The 22,305-nt window shown below is 31.6% G+C and overlaps 1 protein-coding gene across 1 annotated transcript in view; it reads right to left on the bottom strand.

The window, feature by feature from the left end:
* The window catches only part of LOC142239089 (uncharacterized), a 225,080-nt gene that overhangs the window by 34,647 nt on the left and 168,128 nt on the right, over positions 1-22,305 (bottom strand). The window contains exons 5-7 of the mRNA XM_075310851.1: positions 13,894-14,033; positions 13,220-13,431; positions 7,717-7,911 (exon numbers count right to left, since the gene is read on the bottom strand). Coding sequence (XP_075166966.1) covers positions 7,717-7,911; positions 13,220-13,431; positions 13,894-14,033 — 547 coding nt within the window. The remainder of the gene's footprint in view (positions 1-7,716; positions 7,912-13,219; positions 13,432-13,893; positions 14,034-22,305) is intronic.

The raw sequence follows: 22,305 nt of genomic DNA on the forward strand, positions 1-22,305 counted from the left end.
ATAGTAGAATATGTGGTTAACATTTGTTATGCTACAGTGCTTTGTGGTGATACCCTTTGATTGTTGTCGTTTTTATTTCTCTTAGGTGCCGTTGTTGCGGCTGGTTGACGTCTATGTTGATTTAGCTATTGACGTTTATTAAATAAAACCAAAAAGAAATCAACGAGAAAAAAACCACGAAAAGTAACTCTGATGTCTGATGATAAAGTAACAAAACACATGGAAAGTAAAAAACCAAAAGACTAACAATGTCAAGAAGAATTCAAAAGAACAAACCAACAGAAAAAAAAAAACAAATTGGAAAGCCAGAAAACGTTTCTATATGGTGGGAAGTGATGCGTATACCAGAGTCACTTGAGCATGTTAATTTTTTGAGTGTGTGTGTGTATGCCTTTTGTTTAAATACTGCGACGAAATGTATTCACATACTCTTCCTATTTCAATAGATGGAAACACAGTGGTTTGAGAGTTGTTTGAGAATGTACACTGAAAGAACAGTTTTATTATCTGAGAAATAACATTTATTTTTTTAAGCAACCAAGAAGCGCTAGAAACTATCGTTGCATCGCTTGTCACATAATCGGGTTTATTTTTTTTTCCTAAAGTTTATAACAAAATCCAGATTGAAAAGGAAATTTTGTTTGTTTCCCGAATTTGAAATCTTAACTTTTTTTATCACAATGGACTGATTAGTCTAATTGGGCCCGAAATATCGGGCTGGCACTATACCTATACCTAACTTCTTTTTCCAGAATTTTGTAATTCTTCTAGCATGTAAATGATCTTGAGGGTGGCATTCTTTTGTATATGAACTTATAGGCAACAGCCGGAAGGGCGACGAAAATACTATGGAGTCACGCAGATAAGAAAAAGAAAGGATAACTATTCAAAGAGAGGAAGACAACAGTCAGGGGAACCGTGGGTATAATGACTGGGCACCTAGAATTGAGAACATCTCTATGCCTAATAAGATGGTGTATGTAGGACGTATTTTGAGCATAATGACGCATTGGAACTCTACATTTATCACTGCCCTGCCTTCATTAGGCAAAGAGTTAACAATATCGGTGATTCGGGACTTGTTCCAGCTGGGAAACAGGAACTGGTAACAAATTGAGGATATTCGTTAGAGACACAGAGTTCCTGGATTAAAAGAAGGGTACGATGGAAAGAAGAAGTTACAGCGCACAACAAGACAGGAGACAGGGCAACCTGTATACTCTTTTCCACATATAGTAACCTGACTAGTAGGAAGAGATTTTATTATGGATTTTGAGGTGGGATATATGTGGGAGCTGTTTAACACTCCACCACATGGCACATGGAAGCTGAAGAATGTTAGAGTAGATTTCAGCAGAAGATCGGAGGTTATGGCATCGCAATAGACACAACAAAATACATTGAAGACCACTACGATCCAATGATTAACATTCAACGATCGACATCCAGGGTTCGAACCCAGTTTTGACATACAGTATGTCAAGAAAGTCTTTTGACATTGCCAAATATTTCAAATTCCAGAAATAATTGAAGTAAAAATCGAATTGTTAATTCGTTTTGAGAAAAATAAAATATGTATACTTTGCAAAATACATAATAAAATATTTTTTAAAATTAAATAATATTTAATTTTGGAACAAAACATAAGTTTTATCCTATTGTCAAAACACTTTCTTGACATACTGTATATGTATTCCTTTGTGTTTTTTTTTTGTTAATAAAATTTAATTAATCCAAATTGGCATAATGTACTATTATTTTTTTAGTGCTGTAGGTTGTTATTGCTCACAATATTTCAAGAATCCCGAGAATTTTCGGCATGCTGAAAAAATCTCGGGATTCAATATTTTGAAATCCCGAATCCTGGGATTTTTAAAAATCAATGCCGAATGACAGCCCTAGTGCTAACAAAGGTGATTACCATCTGTCATAATAATGGACAAGATAGTCTTACAGTTCTGTAACAACTGGTAGCCATTACACACAGCCTTACTAAGCCCAAAGTACCCAGATTTCAGGCGTCGAATACAAGAACCTTATATGTCTATGTCAGATAACTGTCTTCAAAACTGTGAGTGGGTTTCTCTGGAGCAGAATGGTATCGCAGTAACTATCTCTAGACGCCACCATAAAAGCCATTGGCGATCTTCAGTATGAGGATTAGTATTACAAGAGAAGGGCTCCATATTGAGTCGTATTCCAGATAGATTGGAGTAAGCATACGTCAGGAAAACCTAAATAGGCTACATGATTTATTTAAATTGAAATTGAATTCGGCTATGACAATTTTATAATTGATTATCTTTTTATTTAGTGTAATAGAATTTGAACTAGGTTCCTGTCAAATTTTTAAATGTATCATAATTTTTACATAGATAATTTTTCTCAAAGCAAAGAGTTTAGAACTCGAATTTGTAAGTTGGGTGGAGGGGTAAACGCTGTGCAATACAAATATCATTAAAGAGTGCCTGTGGCGTCTAGAGGTGACAACAATTACACAACTTTTAAAGCACATCGATAAATTTTCCTAGAACAGTGTAGTGTACATTTGAATTACATTTTAATTATAGTACGAACCTAAGACAAGATAACGTAAAATGACATCATTGCAGGCAAAATAATGGAAAAGAGCTTTCACGAAGATGAATTTGAATTTGAGCCAAGGCAAATTAATCACAAATAGTTATGTCCTTCTATGCTTTAAACAGTACTAGGGAAACTTGTACATGAATCCAATTAGAAACAATTCCTTTAGGATCTTTGATATGTCTTGCCTTGATGTTTTCCATAGGGCGGTTAAAGGATGTGAATTTAATTTTTGTATATAATTTTGAATTTTGTTTTTGTTCGAATAATTTAAATTTTTGTAACTATTGATTAATTTTAATTTCATAGTTTTTGTTGCTATGTTGTAGTCACGGTTGCTACTCGAGCCAAAAATAATCTACCAAAAATTGGAGCAAATTTTACGAAAAAACTGACAAACAAAAAATCGTATTTTGTCAAAAATTTAGGTTAGGTTGAAGCGAGAAGTCGGATTTCTCCGTCTCATGTCATATGACATACACCTAAGCCAGAAATCGGCTTAATTTGTTTCCATTTTACTCCCTTCAATCGGTTTAAATTTGGAATGTTTTCGACTCCCAAATGTTGGGACCTGTATCATGTAAATGCAGTGACACAGATAATGTTCAAGTGTCTTTTCGTCCTCTCCACATGTCCTGCATAAACTATCATTTATTACACCTATACGGTGCAAGTGTGCCCTGAGGTCCAAGTGTCCCGTGATGATTCCAATAGCCCTTCTGATCGTACTCATACTCTCCTTCAGTAGTTCTATTGTTTTATCTTCATCGGGATCTCCCCATATGATCTTCGTGGTCCTTCCGACTATTTCACTGTTCCACAGCTCTACATGTGCTCGTTTTGCCCACACTTTTAACTCGGACCGGGTAGCCCCAAAGGGCTTGGGGTTATCCAAGTTTACTTCCTCAGCTTCCCTGGCTTTTATCGCTAGGCCATTCGCATGCTTGCTTCTATCCACCCCACAGTGGGCAGGTACCCAGATGATTCGAATGGAGCCATACTCGGAGTAGGAATTTATTATATTTTTGCATTCCAAAACGGTTCGTGATTTAACCGTATTTGATGCTATAGCTCGTATAGCCATCTGGCTATGTCAAAAATTTAGTTCTATAAAAATTTATTTGTCAAAATTTTATTTCTATAGAAAATTTTGTCAAAATTTTATTTTTATAGAAAATTTTATCAAAATTTTATTTTTATAGAAAATTCTTTACAAATTTTATTTATATGGAAAATTAGTATTTTTTATAGAAAATTTTAATTTGTTTCAAATTTTGTCAAAATTTTATTTTTTATATAAAACTTTGTCCAAATTTTATTTTTATATAAAACTTTGTCGAAATTTTATTGTTATATAAAATTTTGTCAAATCTTTATTTTTATAAGAAAATTTTTCTAAATTTTATTTTTATGGAAAATTTTTTCAATTTTTTATTATTGAAAATTTTGTAAAAATTTTATTTTTATATAAAATTCTTCAAATCTTTATTTCTATAAAAATTTTTGTCAAATCTTTATTTCTACAGAAAATTTTGTCAAAATTTTATTTCTATAAAAATTTTTGTCAAATCTTTATTTCTATAGAAAATTTTGTCAAAATTTTATTTCTATAGAAAATTTTGTCAAAATTTTATTTCTGTAGAAAATTTTGTCAAAATTTTATTTCTGTAGAAAATTTTGTCAAAATCTTATTTCTATAGAAAATTTTGTCAAATCTTTATTTCTATAGAACATTTTGTCAAAATTTTATTTCTATAGAAAATTTTGTCAAAATTTTATTTCTATAGAAAATTTTGTCAAAATTTTATTTCTATGGAAAAATTTGTTCGTCTTAGTTGGAGAGGAATATTTTGTTCGTCTACCAAAACATGAAGAATTCTACCAATCTACCAAGCAGTAAAAAATCTACCATTTTTGGTAAGATTTTACCAACTGTGGCAACCGTGGTTGTAATTCCGAACCTCATGTTCTTAAACTCATCCTATATTACGTGGACCGTCTTTTGATATATGGCGATTTCGATTGTAATAAAAAATTCATCATTAGCGATTTTTTTGCAAAATATAAGCGACTGTGTTGTAGCTTTTGGATTTCGAATTCGAATATTATGAATTAGTTACCTTTGTTCGCCGAAACGAAATCGTGTTTAAACTAAATTTTACCGAACCAATTCTCTAAGTCTGATGCAAATATAGCTGAACGATTCTATTTTTAGTTCATTGATAAGGAATTACCTTGTATTTGTCGAGTTAGATCGGCCTAATGTCAAACGTGAAGCCGCCTCACACAATTGTGGACATTTAGAAAAAAAAAAAGAAATTTTAAAGCTCTCAGCCTGACCCGTTCGAGTCATGTGAATATACATCCGTTTGCCCTTCATATATACTAAAAAATTAAAGGGTATTTTTTGGACTACTAAATTCAATATTTTTTTTACATTTTTGTGCCACCTTTTTTTGCCATGTTTACCACTTTTTTTAAATTCGTTTAGTGACACAAAAGTGCCAGGATCCAGATCAAGGATCAAAATTTACCAAAACTATTGATCCTTGATCTGAATCCTGGACTTTTGTGTCACTAAACGCAATATTTTCCCAATATTTTGGTAAATGATGGTCTAGGATTTGGATCCTGGCGCTTTTGTGCCACTAAACTTTTTTTAAACTTTTGTGCCACCTCTTTGCCATGTTGTACCACTTCTAAATTAATTCCTTTTTTAGTCCAATAGTTTTGGTAAATTTTGATCCTTGATCTGGATCCTGGCACTTTTGTGCCATTAAATGCAATATTTTGTACATTTTTGTGCCACCTTTTTTGCCATGTTGCACCTCTTTTTAATTAATTCCTTTTTTTGTACAATAGTTTTGGTAAAATTTGATCCTTTTGTGCCATTAAATGCAATATTTTTTTACATTTTTGTGCCACCTTTTTTTTGCCATGTTGTACCTCTTTTTAATTAATTCCTTTTTTAGTGCAATAGTTTTGGTAAATTTTGATCCTGGATGTGATCGTCCAGTACTATAATTTGAGCCAATTTTGACGCCTAAATATAGGCTTCCAGATTCTTCCATGAACTGTTAAGTTCAAGAATTGTTTATCGGTGAAATTGAGATAAAATGTTTGTTGTGTTTATTTAGATATAAATAAAAAAACTCGTCTTAATAATAGAAAAAGACTTACAATATTTATTTAATTCGTATTATTAGTGTGCCACCAATTATTGCAAGTGACACTTTTTTTGCAATTATTTCAACGATAACTCTGATGGGTATATAACCTAATATCGACTAATGCAGGCTGGTAAAGATCTCTCGGTTATTTTAAGGAGAGTATGAAGTGGGAAACGGGTAGTGATGGGAAAGTCACGAGTATTTGATTACAAGTACTCGTTACTGACTAATTTTTTGAGTACTCGTTACTAGTAAAAGAGTACTCAATATCTTCAATGCCAGTTTTTTTCTTCTGACGGTAAGTAAGTTGGCGGTTTGGAAGTAAAATTCTTGACTTCTTGGAAAATATTAATTGAAGTTTTCGAAAATCGTTTTATCAGTTAAAATAACACGAAAAGGATATATGGCTTCACCTTTGAACAAAGTGAAAAATTTATCTGATTTCTTAAAAACGTTTGCATTTGAAAAAATTTGCATTGGGTGTAGGTGGGAGCTAAAATTTAAAGCATTACATGGATCACGTCTCATGCGAATAGTATGAATAATAATGTCGTTGACTTCAGCTGGTTCAATCCAATTGTTTTCAGAGAAGGTACCCAAGCTTATTCAAAAACCCTTGGAAAATTTCAACATTGGGTCTCACGATAAAAATGATCGCTAAATATTTGCATCCACTGTCAATGGTGGAAAATGGTGGATTTAAAAAGTTTGCAAATTGAAAGCATCAGTAATACACAATGCCATTTAGATATACCCTGACGAAAAAATACCAAATAGTGAATACGAAATTGACTCTAAAAATTTGAATGATTGGTGAAAATATTTTTTCTAACGAGACCCATATATCTACAACACCACATTTTATAACACTAGAATAAAACTGGATAATGTTCTTTTCTATACTGTTTTTAAATTTAAAAAAGAGGAAGATATTATTAAAAAGTGCCCACAATGTCTTTTTTAATTTTTTTAAAAAAGTAACGAGTAGTAACGAGTACTCAATTCAAAAGTAACGAGTAGTCAAAAGTAATCAAAATTTACAACACTAGAAACGGGGCACGAAGCAATAAATTCTTCATTCATAATTTAAGAAGTTTTATAGTAATCATTTTTGCATCTATGACTTGCTTTGATGTTTCATAAAAAAATTGTAACAAAGCAACAAAACCTATTACTCTATTAATCCGTATCGTATATGTCATTTCATTCACGAATTATTTTCACCAATTTGGAACAACCAATTCAAACCACTGTGCCATCGTTCATGTTATACTCGAAAGTTTTCTAAAATGCGTAGATTCTTTTGTTTCTTTTTTTGTTTGAGATAGAGAGTGTTCACTTCTGTGTTCTCTTCTTTGGAAATGTTTTGTTTGATTCCTGTCTCAAGGATCCCACTTCAGGAATTTCAATTATTTTAGCTTATTGTTGAAAGTTTCCAAGCGATGAAATCATTGAAGAGCAAAAGATAAAAAAATGAGAAGTTATGCTGGTACACATCCCTGTTTTATGTATATACCTGGATAAATATGAGAAGAAGTGTATATGAGTGTGTAGGTGTAGGTTTTCAAAGGATACATGAGATACGAGAGTATGTTTAAATGTGGTTTCTTCCGGAAACCCCCCCAATGAGAGTCAAGAAGTAAAATCATATCCCAATGGTAGATGTTAGAATTTCCATTTTAGAAATCATCATTAAAACACCAGCCAAATACCATCCTCAGGTGATGTTGATGATGATGGTGATGGTAGCTGGCCAACTTCATCTGGGGCTAGGCTAAAAGAAAATCTAGACAAAATATCCTAGCACATACATAATTTTTTGTATTGGCTACATTTATGGACACTCACACACATCTTTATGTGTGTGAGTGTGTGTGCATATTTCTTTCATTTTATTTTTCTATGTGTGTTAGTGATTCATTTTTGTGTTAAGTTGAGTGTATATTAATTTTTCGTATACCTGATGTGAATGTTGGCCATTGCATACTCCTCCACTGCATACTCCAGTACCGGGTACCTTCAGCTGTTCATGTTTGTAGTCCGGTTGATAGGGTAACAGCATTCGTATTTTACCCCAACGATTGAAAAATAGGGCTATGGCTCCAGCCCAAACCATCAGGACAATGAGAACAATACCAATTTCGACACCTCGTATCTGATGAAGTAGAAGATTATCCGTATTTTCGAATTTTTGGGGGGACATAGTAATGACAATGAAATACACGAGAGAACAATGAAATCAAAAGAAAAGAAAGAAAAGATTTTTTTATTAATAATCCATCAAAGAAACCAAATTTTTTGTAATATTGGAATATTCTACAAAATAAAGGAGGATATACAAAGGCTTACTACAATGGCCACCTGCTATTCGATTATCTCATCTGTGAGCCTTAGAATCCTAAAAAAAGAAGTCAATCCCTTTCGTCATTGATAGAAATTAATATTTTTCCATCATTGCTATGAGATTGTCGTCTTTGTAATTTAAAAATTTACGGGAATTTTAACAAGAGGTGTCACACGGTATTTCGGTTAGCTGACGCAGTATGTCAACATCTAGAGATGCTTTGTCACTAAATTAATTGATCCAATTAATTGTTTAATTGAAATGTCTGCAATCACGAAAATTATTGTATTAATTACAGTGTTAATTGGGCATAAAAAATTTAAAAATTTCAATTAATGTATTAATTGATTTAATTAAATTTTATTGATGTAGAGTGGAAAATTCAGTTTTTTAATTGAGTAAATTAATTATTAAGTTAAATTTTACAATTAAACCCCATTTTCATGAAGGTCCGTTAGAGCTCCGTTAACTAACGAACTTTTAAACCATATTATAGACATAGCTGTCATTAATTGGAACAATTAATTGTTTAATAAAAAACCCCGAAATTGTTTACTCATTGTAGTTAACTAATTCTAAACTTTTCCAATCACTTTTTTAATTGATTTTGTGTTTTTATTTGGATTAAAAAATTGATTGTATCAACTAATTTTTTTTTTATTAAAAATTACAAAAAATCAACAGTTCTTTTAACTGATTTATTCCTCCGAGTTTGATTATAAAAGTCAATCGTATCAATTAAATTTGTAATTAAAAATTTTCACTCATTTGCCTAATTGACTTAATGACTTAATTAATTTTTTAATTGTAAAAGTTTGCAACTTCAATTAACTTTTAAATTATAGATAATATTTTTCTGTATACACACAAAGAAATAATTTTTGGATTCAATCACGAAATTAATTGATCCAATTAATTATACCCTTCACCACTACTGTGGTACAGGGTATAATAAGTTTGTGCATTTGTATGTAACGCCAAGAAATAGTGGTCATAGAGCCATCTTTTAGTATACCGATCGGCTTAGAATTAAATTCTGAGTCGATTTAGCGATGTCCGTCTGTCCGTCTGTCTGTATATGTAATTTTGTGCACAAAGTACAGGTCGCAATTTAAGTCCGATCGTCCTCAAATTTGGCATAGGGCCGTTCCTTGGGACAGAGACAATCGCTATTGGTTTTGGAAAAAATCGGTTCAGATTTAGATATAGCTGCCATATATATTTATCCCCGATTTGGTCATAGTTAGCGTATTTATCAACCGATTTTCTTGAAATACCGCACATCCAAATATTTTATGAATCTCGAAAATCTTGCAAAATATCAGCCAAATCGGTTCAGATTTAGATATAGCTCCCGTCCGATTTAGACTCATATGACCACAGAGGTCAAAGTTTACTACCGATCTTCGTGAAATTTTGCACAGAGGGTAGAATTGACCTTCTACCAATGCTTGTTAAATTTGATTGAAATCGGTTCAAATTTAGATATAGCTCCCATATATATCTTTCGTCCGGTTTGAACTTATATGGCCACAAAAGCCAGAGTTTTGCCGTGATTTGCTTCAAATTTTGCACAAGGGGTACGTTTAATAGTATCGTTAAGTGTGTCAAATTTTTTTAAAATAGGTTCAGATTTAGATATAGCTTACATATATATATATATATATATAATTCGCCCGATTTGGACTTATATGGTCTCAAAAGCCAGAGTTTTGCACTGACTTACTTCAAATTTTGCACAAGCGGTACTTTTAACGATACTATTGTATGTGCCAAATATGGTCAAAATCGATTCAGATTTAGATATAGCTCCCATATATATCTTTCGTCCGATTTGAACTTATAATTCCTCAAAATCCAGGGGTTTGCCGTGATTTGCTTCAAATTTCGCACAAGGAGTACGTTTAGTAGTATCGGTAATTGTGCCAAATTTGGTTAGGTTAGGTTAGGTTAGGTTATGTGGCAGCCCGATGTATCAGGCTCACTTAGACTATTCAGTCCATTGTGATACCACAGTGGTGAACTTCTCTCATATCACTGAGTGCTGCCCGATTCCATGTTAAGCTCAATGACAAGGGGCCTCCTTTTTATAGCCGAGTCCGAACGGCGTTCCACCTTGCAGTGAAACCACTTAGAGAAGTTTTGAAACCCTCAGAAATGTCACCAGCATTACTGAGGTGGGATAATCCACCAGCCAAATTTGGTTGATATCGGTTCAGATTTAGATATAGCTCCCGTATATCTTCCGTCCGATTTGCACTCATATGACCAGGCCAAAGTTATACTCCCATTTACGTGAAATTTCGCATAGATAGCAGAATTATTATTCTATCTATATATGTCAAATTTAGTCAAAATAGGTTCAGATTATATATAGCTCCCATATATACGTACACCAGAGTTGGGGAAATATGGTAGGCTGTTACATATTTTAGACCCATTTTCAATGGAAGCTTCCTCCAATTAACTGGATAGCGTTAGCCGATTTAAATTTTAATTCTAGAGATTTTGTAGAAGTAAAAAATGTGTCTCCTTTATATAGCTTTCAGCAAATGTGAAGTAGTTGAGATGGTAACACAAATTTTGGCGTACATAGGGGTGAAGGGTATAATATAGACGGCCCCGCCCGACTTTAGACTTTACTTACTTGTTTTTAAATGAATTTTCTGCAATCATAGAAATGATAGTATCAATCACAAAAGTCAATTAAAAAAATAATTGATCTAATTAAAAAAATAATTGATACTATTAATTTTTGTGATTGATTTTTGTTTCAATTGAAAAAAATGTTGAATTAATTAAATTTTTAATTTAATATTTTTTAAAACTCAATTAAGTCTTTAATTGAATTTTCGTGGAATTATTTCTATGTTCCAAAATACCAGCACCACTCCTGCTTTTAATAAAAAAATCTTATATCGTCCTTTTCATACACAGAAAAAAATATCACCAAAATATTTCCAAATAAAAAGTTGATTGAAGTTGAAAATAAATAAGTTTTTTAATAATTTAATAAAGTAATTGATACAATTAAGTTTTAATCGAAATGGAAACATTTAATCGAGATAGAAACAATAAGAATGAAGTCAATAATAGAAAATTTAAAAATTTTTAATCAAAAAATTAATTTATACAATTTACTTTTTAATCAAACTCGGAAGACTAATTCAATTAAAAAATGATAGAAAACTTTTTAAATTTTTATCTAAAAAATAATTTCAAACAAAAATTTTTTAATCAAACTAAAAACATTAGCGGCCATTTTCATGTAGCTCCGTTAGGCTTTAACTGCCAGTTAACAGAAAATAAATTGCAAATATCTTCTCTCCAGTTAACTTTAACTGAAAAATTTGCGTCAGTTAAAGTTAACTGACATATGAAAAATATATGCAAGATGATAGCTTCTTCCATAATACGGTTTAAAAGTTGGATAGTTAACGGAACACTAACGGAGCTTTATGAAAATGGTACCCCCATTTTCATTTAAGAAAGTAGTTGAAAACAGTTTTTAATGAAAAAATTAATTGAGTTTTGCAACAAAATCAATTAAATTTTTTGTTGAATCAATTAAAAAGTTAATTGACATTTGCTAATGAAATCAATTAAGTTTTTATTCAAGTAATTTTTAATGTCCAATTATAACTGTGATTGATTGTATCACTTTCGTGATTGAAGATATTTCAATTAAAAATTACTTGGATCAATTAATTTCGTGATTGAATCAGAAAAAAATTATGTGTATCTGAGGATTTCTTTTATTGCAGTGAAATAATAATAATGAAAGAATAATTTCATAATGAAGTCCCCAATTTTTGAAATTTTTCTAGCGCTAGGAATATGGGCCCCATGAAAATTAGCCCCAAAATGTAAATGGAGTAGGACCCCAAAATATTACATGGGAAGCAGAAAAACCAAATTTTTATATTTTTTATGGATGAACTTCATTTTATTTTTGGGGCCCGTTTGCATTTTGAAAATAAACCCCAATATTTCATATGAAAATAAACCCCAATTTTCTTTTCGGGATTGTGCTTCGTTTTCAAGTGGGCTCCATGAAAATTAGCTTCAAAACCTAAATGAAGTAGGACCCCAAAATAGTATATGGGAAGCAGAAATACCAAATTTTTTATAATTTTTTTGTGGGTGAACTTCATTTTATTTTTGGGGCCCGTTTGCATTTTGAAAATAAACCCCAATATTTCATATGAAAATAAACCCAATTTTCTTTTCGGGATTGTGCTTCGTTTTCAAGTGGGGTCTATTTTCGCATTCTGGGATTGGACAATGAAGATAAATATACAGACTTATAAGTTCTGAACAGCATTGCATCGCACCAGGTTTAAGACTTTCTCCTACGGAAAGAATCCAAATTGGACTAGCGCGGTTTATAAAAGATGAATACTCAGTATATTTGTGTTTCAAACTTCATATTTTCCATCAGTTAGGGTTTATTTACACAGGGTCTTTTAAACAGCTAATTGTATTTTGGGGTCGGTTTTCATGCTTAAGTTACATTATGTTGGGGCGATGCTTCATAATGAATATAAGTCCCATGTAAATGGGCTTATATTCATTATGAAGAGTCGCCCCACATTTGTGGCTCGGTTTCAGTCCAAATTGGTCTAGCGCCATTCACAAGAGATTAGCACCCAGAGTTTTTTTTTAACTTCATAGTTTTTCCAGCAGTTAGGGTATATTTCACATGGCCTTTTAAATCAAAACAGCTAATTTTATTTTGTGGTTGATTTTCATAGATAAGTTAAATTTTGTTGGGACTCATTTTTATGGGCCTTATATGCATTATGACGCATGAACCCACATTTGTGGCCCTGTTTCAGTTGGGTTTTGGGGTTCATTTTCACACCGCCACTGAGTCCATTTTCGATTTTGGGGACTTTTTTCGTGGCACCCTATTTATATCACCAAAATGTGTGTACTATCAGTGTATTATTTTTCTCAGTATGTAATTTTTAATTCTAAAACGTTTGTGCTTTATATTTCCATCGTAGTTGATTAACACTAATGAAATAGGTATGGGAATTGCATAAAAACAAAAGTAAAAATAAATGAAAATAAACTCTAAACGAGTTTTTGTTGTTGTTGTTGATTTTATACATACCGTTGGCAATTCTCTATGTGTACCATGGGACAAAGAATTGGTAGCCGTGGAGGTTACACCATCTTCATTAAATGCTCCACTTCCATTGCCGCTATTTACACCACGACCACTGCTGCTACTGCTACCCATAGAGGAACCAATTCCTCCAGCCAATGTTAATGAGCCTCCATCGCCTCCACTGTCTTGCTGAGCATAGGGTTTTGGTGGTAAATCTAAACATATGTTGGGTATTAAATGTTAAACATTAGGAGTTGAAAGGATATCAAAGACCGGGGAAAAAAAGAGATGGAGAGAGAGAGCATCTGGCAGACAGACACAAGGATCCATCCAACAGATAGACCTACTAACTATGACATAGTCTAGGCCATCTATCCATATGTCTATCTATTGTTTACTGACTCTCCCACGGCTTTGTAAGAGTTCCTACTTTAGGGAGGCAGGTTATTGCTTCTTCACACACACGTGTTTATGTGTATGTGTGTACGTATGTGTACAACAATTTTGTTCAAATTTATTATTCAAAGGATTCATTATATTAATAACATTGGTGAACATTAACTGTCTTAATTTTCTTTTTTTGTGTTATGTCTTAGATGGCACGTTTTCTTTTTTTTCGTTTGGTTCCAGACCATTATAGTTTTGTTTTTTTGGAAATTAGTAACATTCTTACTTACCTAAGGTCCTAAATATAACCTGTCGACTGCGATATTTCTTGCCCAGCCAAACTGCCGAAACTACTATGGAGTATTGGGTGCTCGGTGTTAGACGATCCAATATGATGGCTTCACTGTTGCCGGCCACATCCTGCATAACCCTGTAACTTAAATTAATTCAATTTACCACTCAGGGCTTTTCAACTACGAACGCGCTTACAATTTTTACAGGTGGTGTTTGGGAGGAGTGGGTGTGGGAGCTATGTGTATTAGGGGAATTGGTGTATTCTCGTATCTAAGAGTGAATTTAGTGGAAGGGTGAATTGCTCTTTATACAATTTAATGATTCAACTTCATTCATACATTATGACCAATACGAGATATGTAATTTTCCGGTAATTTATGATTATTACAAATTGATATAATGATACAATTTTATGAGGCTCCAACAAAACGATATATTTACAATGTCTTGAATTTTATGATATTTGTTTAAAAATAAAAACCCCATAATTTGTCATCTAATTCTAGCAACAAAAATTGGAAGTTATCCTAAAAACGTTTCTTTTTAAGCTCATTCTGAAATCCTCTATAATTGTTTTCAATTTCCTAAGTTCTTTTGGACAAGTTTTGGAAAATACGCTACTTCGTCGTTTTACTTAGGTGTCGCAAAAAATATCAGAAGAACAAATATCAAAAAAGTAAAAAAAAAAACAATGAAAATAGAATTAAGAATTTCACCCCATAAGGTATAATCTATGCGGTTTGGGTTTGGTACGTTTTTCACCAATGGAAGTTCTTTTGAGAAGGTTTTGCACATTAATCGTATTATCAATTTTGTCTTGAATGTAAATGACGAAAAAATATATGCAGAAAATTTATTTATTTATTTATTTAAGTCTATGGAAATACAACATTCCTTACAGACTACTTAGAACTAAAAATATATTAAATCCAGTATATTTACAAATTTAGAAAATTTATCAAATATATCAATATCCTCATTGGAGATATTATTAAATTCAGCCAATGCACGACTCATTGGTTCATTGGAACCATAATTAGTCCTATGGTTTAACAAAAAAAAAAAAAAACATAAAAAACGATTAAAAAAAATGCTTGATAAAAATCTGCCGCTGGTGATACTTGAATAACAATAATAAAATCTCGAAAAGGGCGCTATGAAAATGAACCTCAAAACTTAAATAGGTCTCCAAGAATGGAAAACAACAACACCTCAATTTTATGTTTTTAGGGATGCCACTCAGGGTTGCCACTCGTGCCACAAATAATCTACCAAGAAGAAGAAAAATTTTTTCGAATGAATGAATGATCCCTTCTATTAGCGATATTTTTTGGGTGTATAAATACCCGTGTTACCACCATGGTGCAATGGTTAGCATGCCCGCCTTGCATACATAAGGTCGTGGTTTCGATTCCTGCTTCGACCGAACACCAAAAAAGTTTTTCAGCGGTGGATTATCCCACCTCAGTAATGCTGGTGACATTTCTGAGTGTTTCAAAGCTTCTCTAAGTGGTTTCACTGCAATGTGGAATGCCGTTCGGACTCGGCTATAAATAAGGAGGTCCCTTGTCATTGAGCTTAACATGGAATCGGGCAGCACTCAGTGATAAGAGAAGTTCACCACTGTGGTATCACAATGGACTGAAGTCTAAGTGAGCCTGAAATATCGGGCTGCCTAACCTAACCTAACCTACCCCATGAATTGTAAATGAGTCGAATTTTAAATGTTTTAATGATTTGCTTGCACGGTATTACATCTACAAAAAGGCAGAGTTTACTCACAATTGATATATGAAATAACACGAAAATTAAAATTTTCAAAGCAATTGATTTTTGTCAAATTTTTATTTCTATAGAAAATTTTGTTAAAATTGTATTTCTATAGAAAATTTTGTCAAAATTTTATTCCTATAGAAAATTTTGTCAAAATTTTATTCCTATAGAAAATTTTGTAATTATTTATTCCTATATAAAATTCTGTCAAAATTTTATTCCTATAGAACAGTTTGTAATTATTTCATTCCTATAGAAAATTTTGTCAAAATGTTATTTCTATAAAAAATTTGTCAAAATTTTAATTCTATAGAAAATTTTGTCAACTTTTATTTTTTTAAAAAATTTTGTCAAAATTTTATTCCTATAGAAAATTATGTAATTATTCTATTCCTATAGAAAATTTTGTCAGAATTTTATTTCTATAGAAAATTTTGTCAAAATTTTATTCCTATAGAAAATTATGTAATTATTCTATTCCTATAGAAAATTTTGTCAAAATTTTATTCCGATAGAAAATTCTGTCAAAATTTTATTTCTATAGAAAATTTTGTAATTATTTTATTCCTATAGAAAATTTTGTCAAAATTTTAGTTCTATTGAAAATTTTGTCAAAATTTTATTTGTATAGAAAATTTTGTCAAAATTTTATTTCTATAGAAAATTTTGTCACAATTTTATTTCTATAGAAAATTTTGTCAAAATTTTAATTCTATGGAAAATTTTGTCAAAATTTTATTTCTATAGAAAATTTTGTCAAAATTTTATTTGTATAGAAAATTTTGTCAAAATTTTATTTCTATAGAAAATTTTGTCAAAATTTTAATTCTATGGAAAATTTTGTCAAAATTTTATTTCTATAGAAAATTTTGTCAAAATTTTATTTCTATAGAAAATTTTGTCAAAATTTTATTTCCATAGAAAATTTTGTCAACATTTTATTTCCATAGAAAATTTTGTAAAAATTTTATCCCGATAGAAAATTTTGTAAAAATTTTATTCCGATAGAAAATTCTGTCAAAATTTTATATCTATAGAAAATTTTGTCAAAATTTTATTTCTATAGAAAATTTTGTCAAAATTTTATTTCTATAGAAAATTTTATTTCTATAGAAAATTTTGTCAAAATTTCATTTCTATAGAAAATTTTGTCAAAATTTTATTTCTATAGAAAATTTTGTCAAAATTTTATTTCTATAGAAAATTTTGTAATTATTTTATTCCTATAGAAAATTTTGTCAAAATTTTATTTCGATAGAAAATTTTGTCAAAATTTTATTTCTATAGAAAAATTAAGAAAAATTAAAAAAAAATATTTGTTTAATCGGCGAAACATCATAAAAAGTGTCACAAAAATTAAAAATTTTAATGAAAGCAATTAGTTGAAGAAAATTTTGAATGTGTAAAAAAGTGGGTAATTTGCCAGTAAAGTGGCTCCAAGCCACTGTCTTATTATGATATTGATACTGCCCAACACAGACATCGGTAATTACTTACAGAAAATCTGGCCAGCACACTTTTATCCTCTTGTCGTGAATTTTTATCTTAATGTGATTTTTTAATGAATGAATTGAAAGGTAAATGACCCTTTTGTAAAAATTATTTTATGGTGTCATCATTTTTTGCTACATTTTAACAAATCCTCAATATTTCTCATAAATTTATAGCTTCATAAATTATTCGCATTCAACAAATTTACCCATCTTGGAGTTAAAGCACCCATTTCTCTCCTATGTATATAGCTATATAGGCATGGATTTAACTTTAATGCCACAATGTCACCAACCTTCTTTCCATTAAAAACCCCGTCATTTTAAAAGTGTCATCGCAAATCCATCCAACCAAACAACAAACCATCGCGGCCAAGAGCACATGTCGAAAGAAACCCCCGCCCCCCATTGATACTGGCGACTTAAATCTCAACTCTAAGCTTGAGGATTATTTTTATCAAAGACTAAATTAAATTTTGTGACAAATACTTAAATCCCACAAAAGAGGATAGGAGGCCATAAACCTGTTGCAAATGCTCTTTGCCACACACACACAGCAAAAGCTAGAGGCACATAAACGCATTTTTACAGTAACTGTGGTCCTTGGTATGGCTTATATGGGTTTTTGGGCTTTAAGTTGTAAAAAAATCAATTCAAATCCTTTACTTGGCATTAAGGATTAGCAAGGATCCGTAGATGGTGTGTCATGTGTAGATTGTGTGTGTGTGTGTGTGGGATAGTATAGCCATGGTCTTACTGTTATTGGGATTCTGCACTCTTGGAACATAAAAGTATTTGCATTTATAGGGATTTTAGTTTAATATTTTTTGTTTAAAAACATGTCAATCAAATGCATCCATATCCTTGGAAATGAGAGAAGTTTACTTTTGTTCGTTTCAAAACTTGATATCAAGTTTGTGTTTTTTTTTTGGAGTTTGGTCAGACATATTTCCGAGTAATTTTGTTTTTTTTTTACAAATGTTTGGTTCACTTGAGAAAGTCAAGAAAGAAGTTTTCTATGAAAGAAATGTTTCAAAAACTAAAAATGGACAATAATATTTGGAATCAAAACGGACAAACATTTCCTTTGAATAAAAAGAAACCAGCTCCTTACTTGCCTTAGTGTGGCTAAGGTCTCTTCGTTAGGAGCTTGTTAATTTTGGTATTAAAAAATGTACAAAATTTTCCAAAATTATATACCGCAAAGAAATTTTCAAATCATGAAGTTTGGGATTGAAAGACTTTTTGGTGTTGAATAAAACCAAGTACACAGAAAAAAATATCACCAAAATATTTCCAATTAAAAAGTTAATTGAAGTTGAAATTTTTTTTAATTAATAAATTAATTGATACAATTAACTTTTTAATCATGATAGAAACATTAAGTTAATTAAGTCAATGATTGAAAATTTTAAAAATTTTAATTAAAAAATTAATTGATAAAATTAACTTTTTAATCAAATTCGGAAGACTAACTCAGTTAAAAAAGTGCTGATTTTTTTTTTAATTAAAAATGTATTTCAAACAATCATTTGTTAATCCAAATAAAAACTCTAAGCCAATTCAGAAAGTAATTAAAAATAGTTACCTTTTTTAAAATAAATTAATTGAGTTTTGCAATCAACATCAATTAAATTTTTGATTGAATCAATTAAAAAATTAATTGAAATTTGCTAAAAAATCAATTAATTTTTTAATCAAGAATTTTTTCTATGCCCAATTAAAACTGTGATTGATACTATCATTTTCGTGATTGAAGACATTTCAATTAAAAAATTAATTGGATCAATTAATTTCGTGATTGAATCAGAAAAATTTTTTTTGTGTGTATTTGCAAGAACCTAAAACCAAAAGTATGGCGGCAAAGTCCACTGTATGATACCCTAATATGTTGGTGGGTGGGTTTCTGCACATTTCTGCAGTATTATGTAAAACCCTTTATCCAATCGAGGTATTATTGATATATTCGCAAATTTCGATATTTTCCCATACATATATGTATGGCAATTACATATAAATCTTAGACGATGGGTTTTTCGTAATAGAAGTATCTTAAAAAATATCTGGCGTCCATTGTCCTTTGGCGAAAACGACTTTTATGTACTATCGAATATAACAAGTTGTCATGGAAATAAGGCAAAATCATAATTTATTTAGATTTGACAAATCTTCGAATTGTATTATACTTCTTAGCAGAGATTGTAATCAGAATCGAAAAGTTTTCGAAATTGTGGAAAAAGTCGAAAACTTTTTAAAAATGTCGAAAAGTCGAGACATTATTAACAAATTTTTAAAACTTGGAAAAATGAGCATTTCGGCTTTTTATACCCTGCGCCACACTGTGGAACAGGGTATTATAAGTTAGTTCGTATGTTTGCAACACCCAGAAGGAGACGAGATAGTCCCATGGTGTCTTTGGCAAAAATGCTCAGGGTGGGCTCCTGAGTCGATATAGCCATATCCGTCTGTCCGTGAACACATTTTTGTACTCAAAGCCTAGGTCGCAGTTTTAGTCCAATCGACTTCAAATTGGGCAAAAGTATGTGTTTTGGCTCAGAATAGAACCCTATTGATTTTGGAAGAAATCGGTTCAGATTTAGATATAGCTCCCATATATATATATTTCGCCCAATATGGACTTATATGGCCCCAGAAGCCAGAGTTTTACCCAAATTTGCTTAAAATTTTGCACAAGAAGAAAAATTCGTATCATAGTCAAGTGTGCCAAATTTTATTGAAATCGGTTCAGATTTAGATATAGCTCCCATATTTATCGTTCGCCCGATTTACACTCATATGACTACAGTGGCCAATCTTTTACTCCGATTGAATTGAAATTTTGCACAGGGAGTAGAATTAGCATTGTAGCTGTGCGTGCCCAATTTGGTTGAAATCGGTTCAGGTTTAGATATAGCTCCCATATATATGTTTTTCTGATTTCGACAAAAATGGTCAAAATACCAACATTTTCCTTGTAAAATCGCCACTGCTTAGCCGAAAAGTTGTAAAAATGACTCGAGCGATAAATCATAAATAAACTTTCGCGAAGTTTCCTTAAAATTGCTTCAAATTTAAAAGTTTCACATATTTACACCCTTCACCACTACTGTGGTACAGGGTATAATAAGTTTGTGCATTTGTATGTAACGCCAGGAAGGAAAAGTCTGGGACCAATCGTTTAGTATACCGATAGTCTCAGAATTAAATTCTGAGTCGATTTAGCGATGTCCGTCTGTCCGTCTGTCTGTCTGTCTGTATATGTAATTTTATGTGCAAAGTACAGCTCGCAGTTTAAGTCCGATCGTCCTCAAATTTGGCACAGAGTTTTACATTGACTCAAAGACAATCGCTATTGATTTTGAAAAAATCGGTTCAGATTTAGATATAGCTGCCATATATATTTATCACCGATCTGGTCATAATTGACGTATTTATCAACGCATTTTCTCAAAATTTCGGCCAGCCAAATATTTTGGGGCTTTCGTAAGATGTGCAAAATATCAGCCAAATCGGTTCAGATTTAGATATAGCTCCTATATATATCTTTCGTCCGATTTGAACTTATATGGCCTCAAAAGCCAGAGTTTTACCCTGATTCGCTACAAATTTTGCACAAGGAGTACATTTAATAGTATCATTAAGTGTACCAAATTTCGTTGAAATCGGTTCATATTTAGATATAGCTCCCATATATATTTTTTGTCCGATTTTCCCTTATATGGCCTCAAAAGCCAGAGTTTTGTCCTGATTTTCTTCAACTTTTGCACAAGGAGTACGTTTAATAGTATTGTTAATTGTGCTAAATTTGATTGAAATGGGTTCAGATTTAGATATAGCTCCCATATATACCTTTCGTCCGATTTCGACTAATATGGCCTCAAAAGCCAGAGTTTTGCCCTGATTTGCTTAAAATTTTGCACAAGGAGTACGTTTAAGAGTATAATTCAGTGTGCTAAATTTGGTTAAAATCAGTTCAGATTTAGATATAGCTCCCATATATATCATTCGCCCGATTTAGACTCATATGGCCTCAAAAGCAAGAGGTTTGCCATGATTTGCTTCAAATTTTGCACAAGGAGTACGTATGAGTAGTATCGTTAAGCTTGCTAATTTTGGTTGAATAACTCCCATATATATCATTCGGCCGATTTACACCCATATGACCACGGAGGCCAAAATTATTCTCCCATTCACCCATCTCCATTTATCACAATGGACTGAATAGTCTAAGTGAGCCTGAAATTTAATCGGGCTGCCACTTTAACCTTCCTCCAATTGATTCGATAGTTTCCACATAGAATACATTTAATATGCTATTTAAGTGTGTCATCTTGATCCAATATGACCAAAATACCCACATTTTACACAAAATTCTGTGATGATTTCCCCATATCGTAGTCATCTCCTACACACTGTAATGCCAAACTCTCTACAGAATGGTCGAATTTTCAATAAACCTCCGACTTGTGGAAATATCGCCCGAATTGCCCAAATAATATATCACAACCCACAATTGACCACATATCTTGGCGAGAGTTAACCAATATCCTTGTAAAATCGACACTGCTGAGTAGCAAAAATTGTAAATATTACTCAAATTGTCCTATATCTCGAATACATATGTATCGCCCGACAAATCATAAATGCTATTTTGTACAATTGCATCAAAATTTCTCTAGCTTTATATTCCCCATATTTTTTTTTTTTACTAACATTGTGTTTCATCCCAGGGTATTTTTAATTCTAGCGATTTTGTAGAAGTACAAAAAATGGTCTCCAAATCTTTTCAGATATAAATCAGATATGGTAACACAAATTTTGTTATTCATAATGGTGAAGGGTATAATATAGTCGGCCCCGTCCGACTTTAAACTTTACTTACTTGTTTTTTACTACCATTGTGTTCCACTCTAGTGCATTAGCCGACTTAAATTTTGAGTCTATAGATTTTGTAGAAGTCTATCAAATTCTGTCCAGATCGAGTGATATTTAAATGTATGTATTTGGAACAAACTTTTATATATAGCCCCCAACACATTTGACGGATGTGATATGGTATCGAAAATTTAGATCTACGAAGTGGTGCAGGGTATAATATAGTCGGCCCAGCCCGACTTTAGACTTTCCTTACTTGTTAAGATTTGA

This window comes from Haematobia irritans, chromosome 5 (genome assembly GCF_050003625.1).
Source record: "Haematobia irritans isolate KBUSLIRL chromosome 5, ASM5000362v1, whole genome shotgun sequence".
Classification (NCBI taxonomy): Eukaryota; Metazoa; Arthropoda; class Insecta; order Diptera; family Muscidae; genus Haematobia; species Haematobia irritans.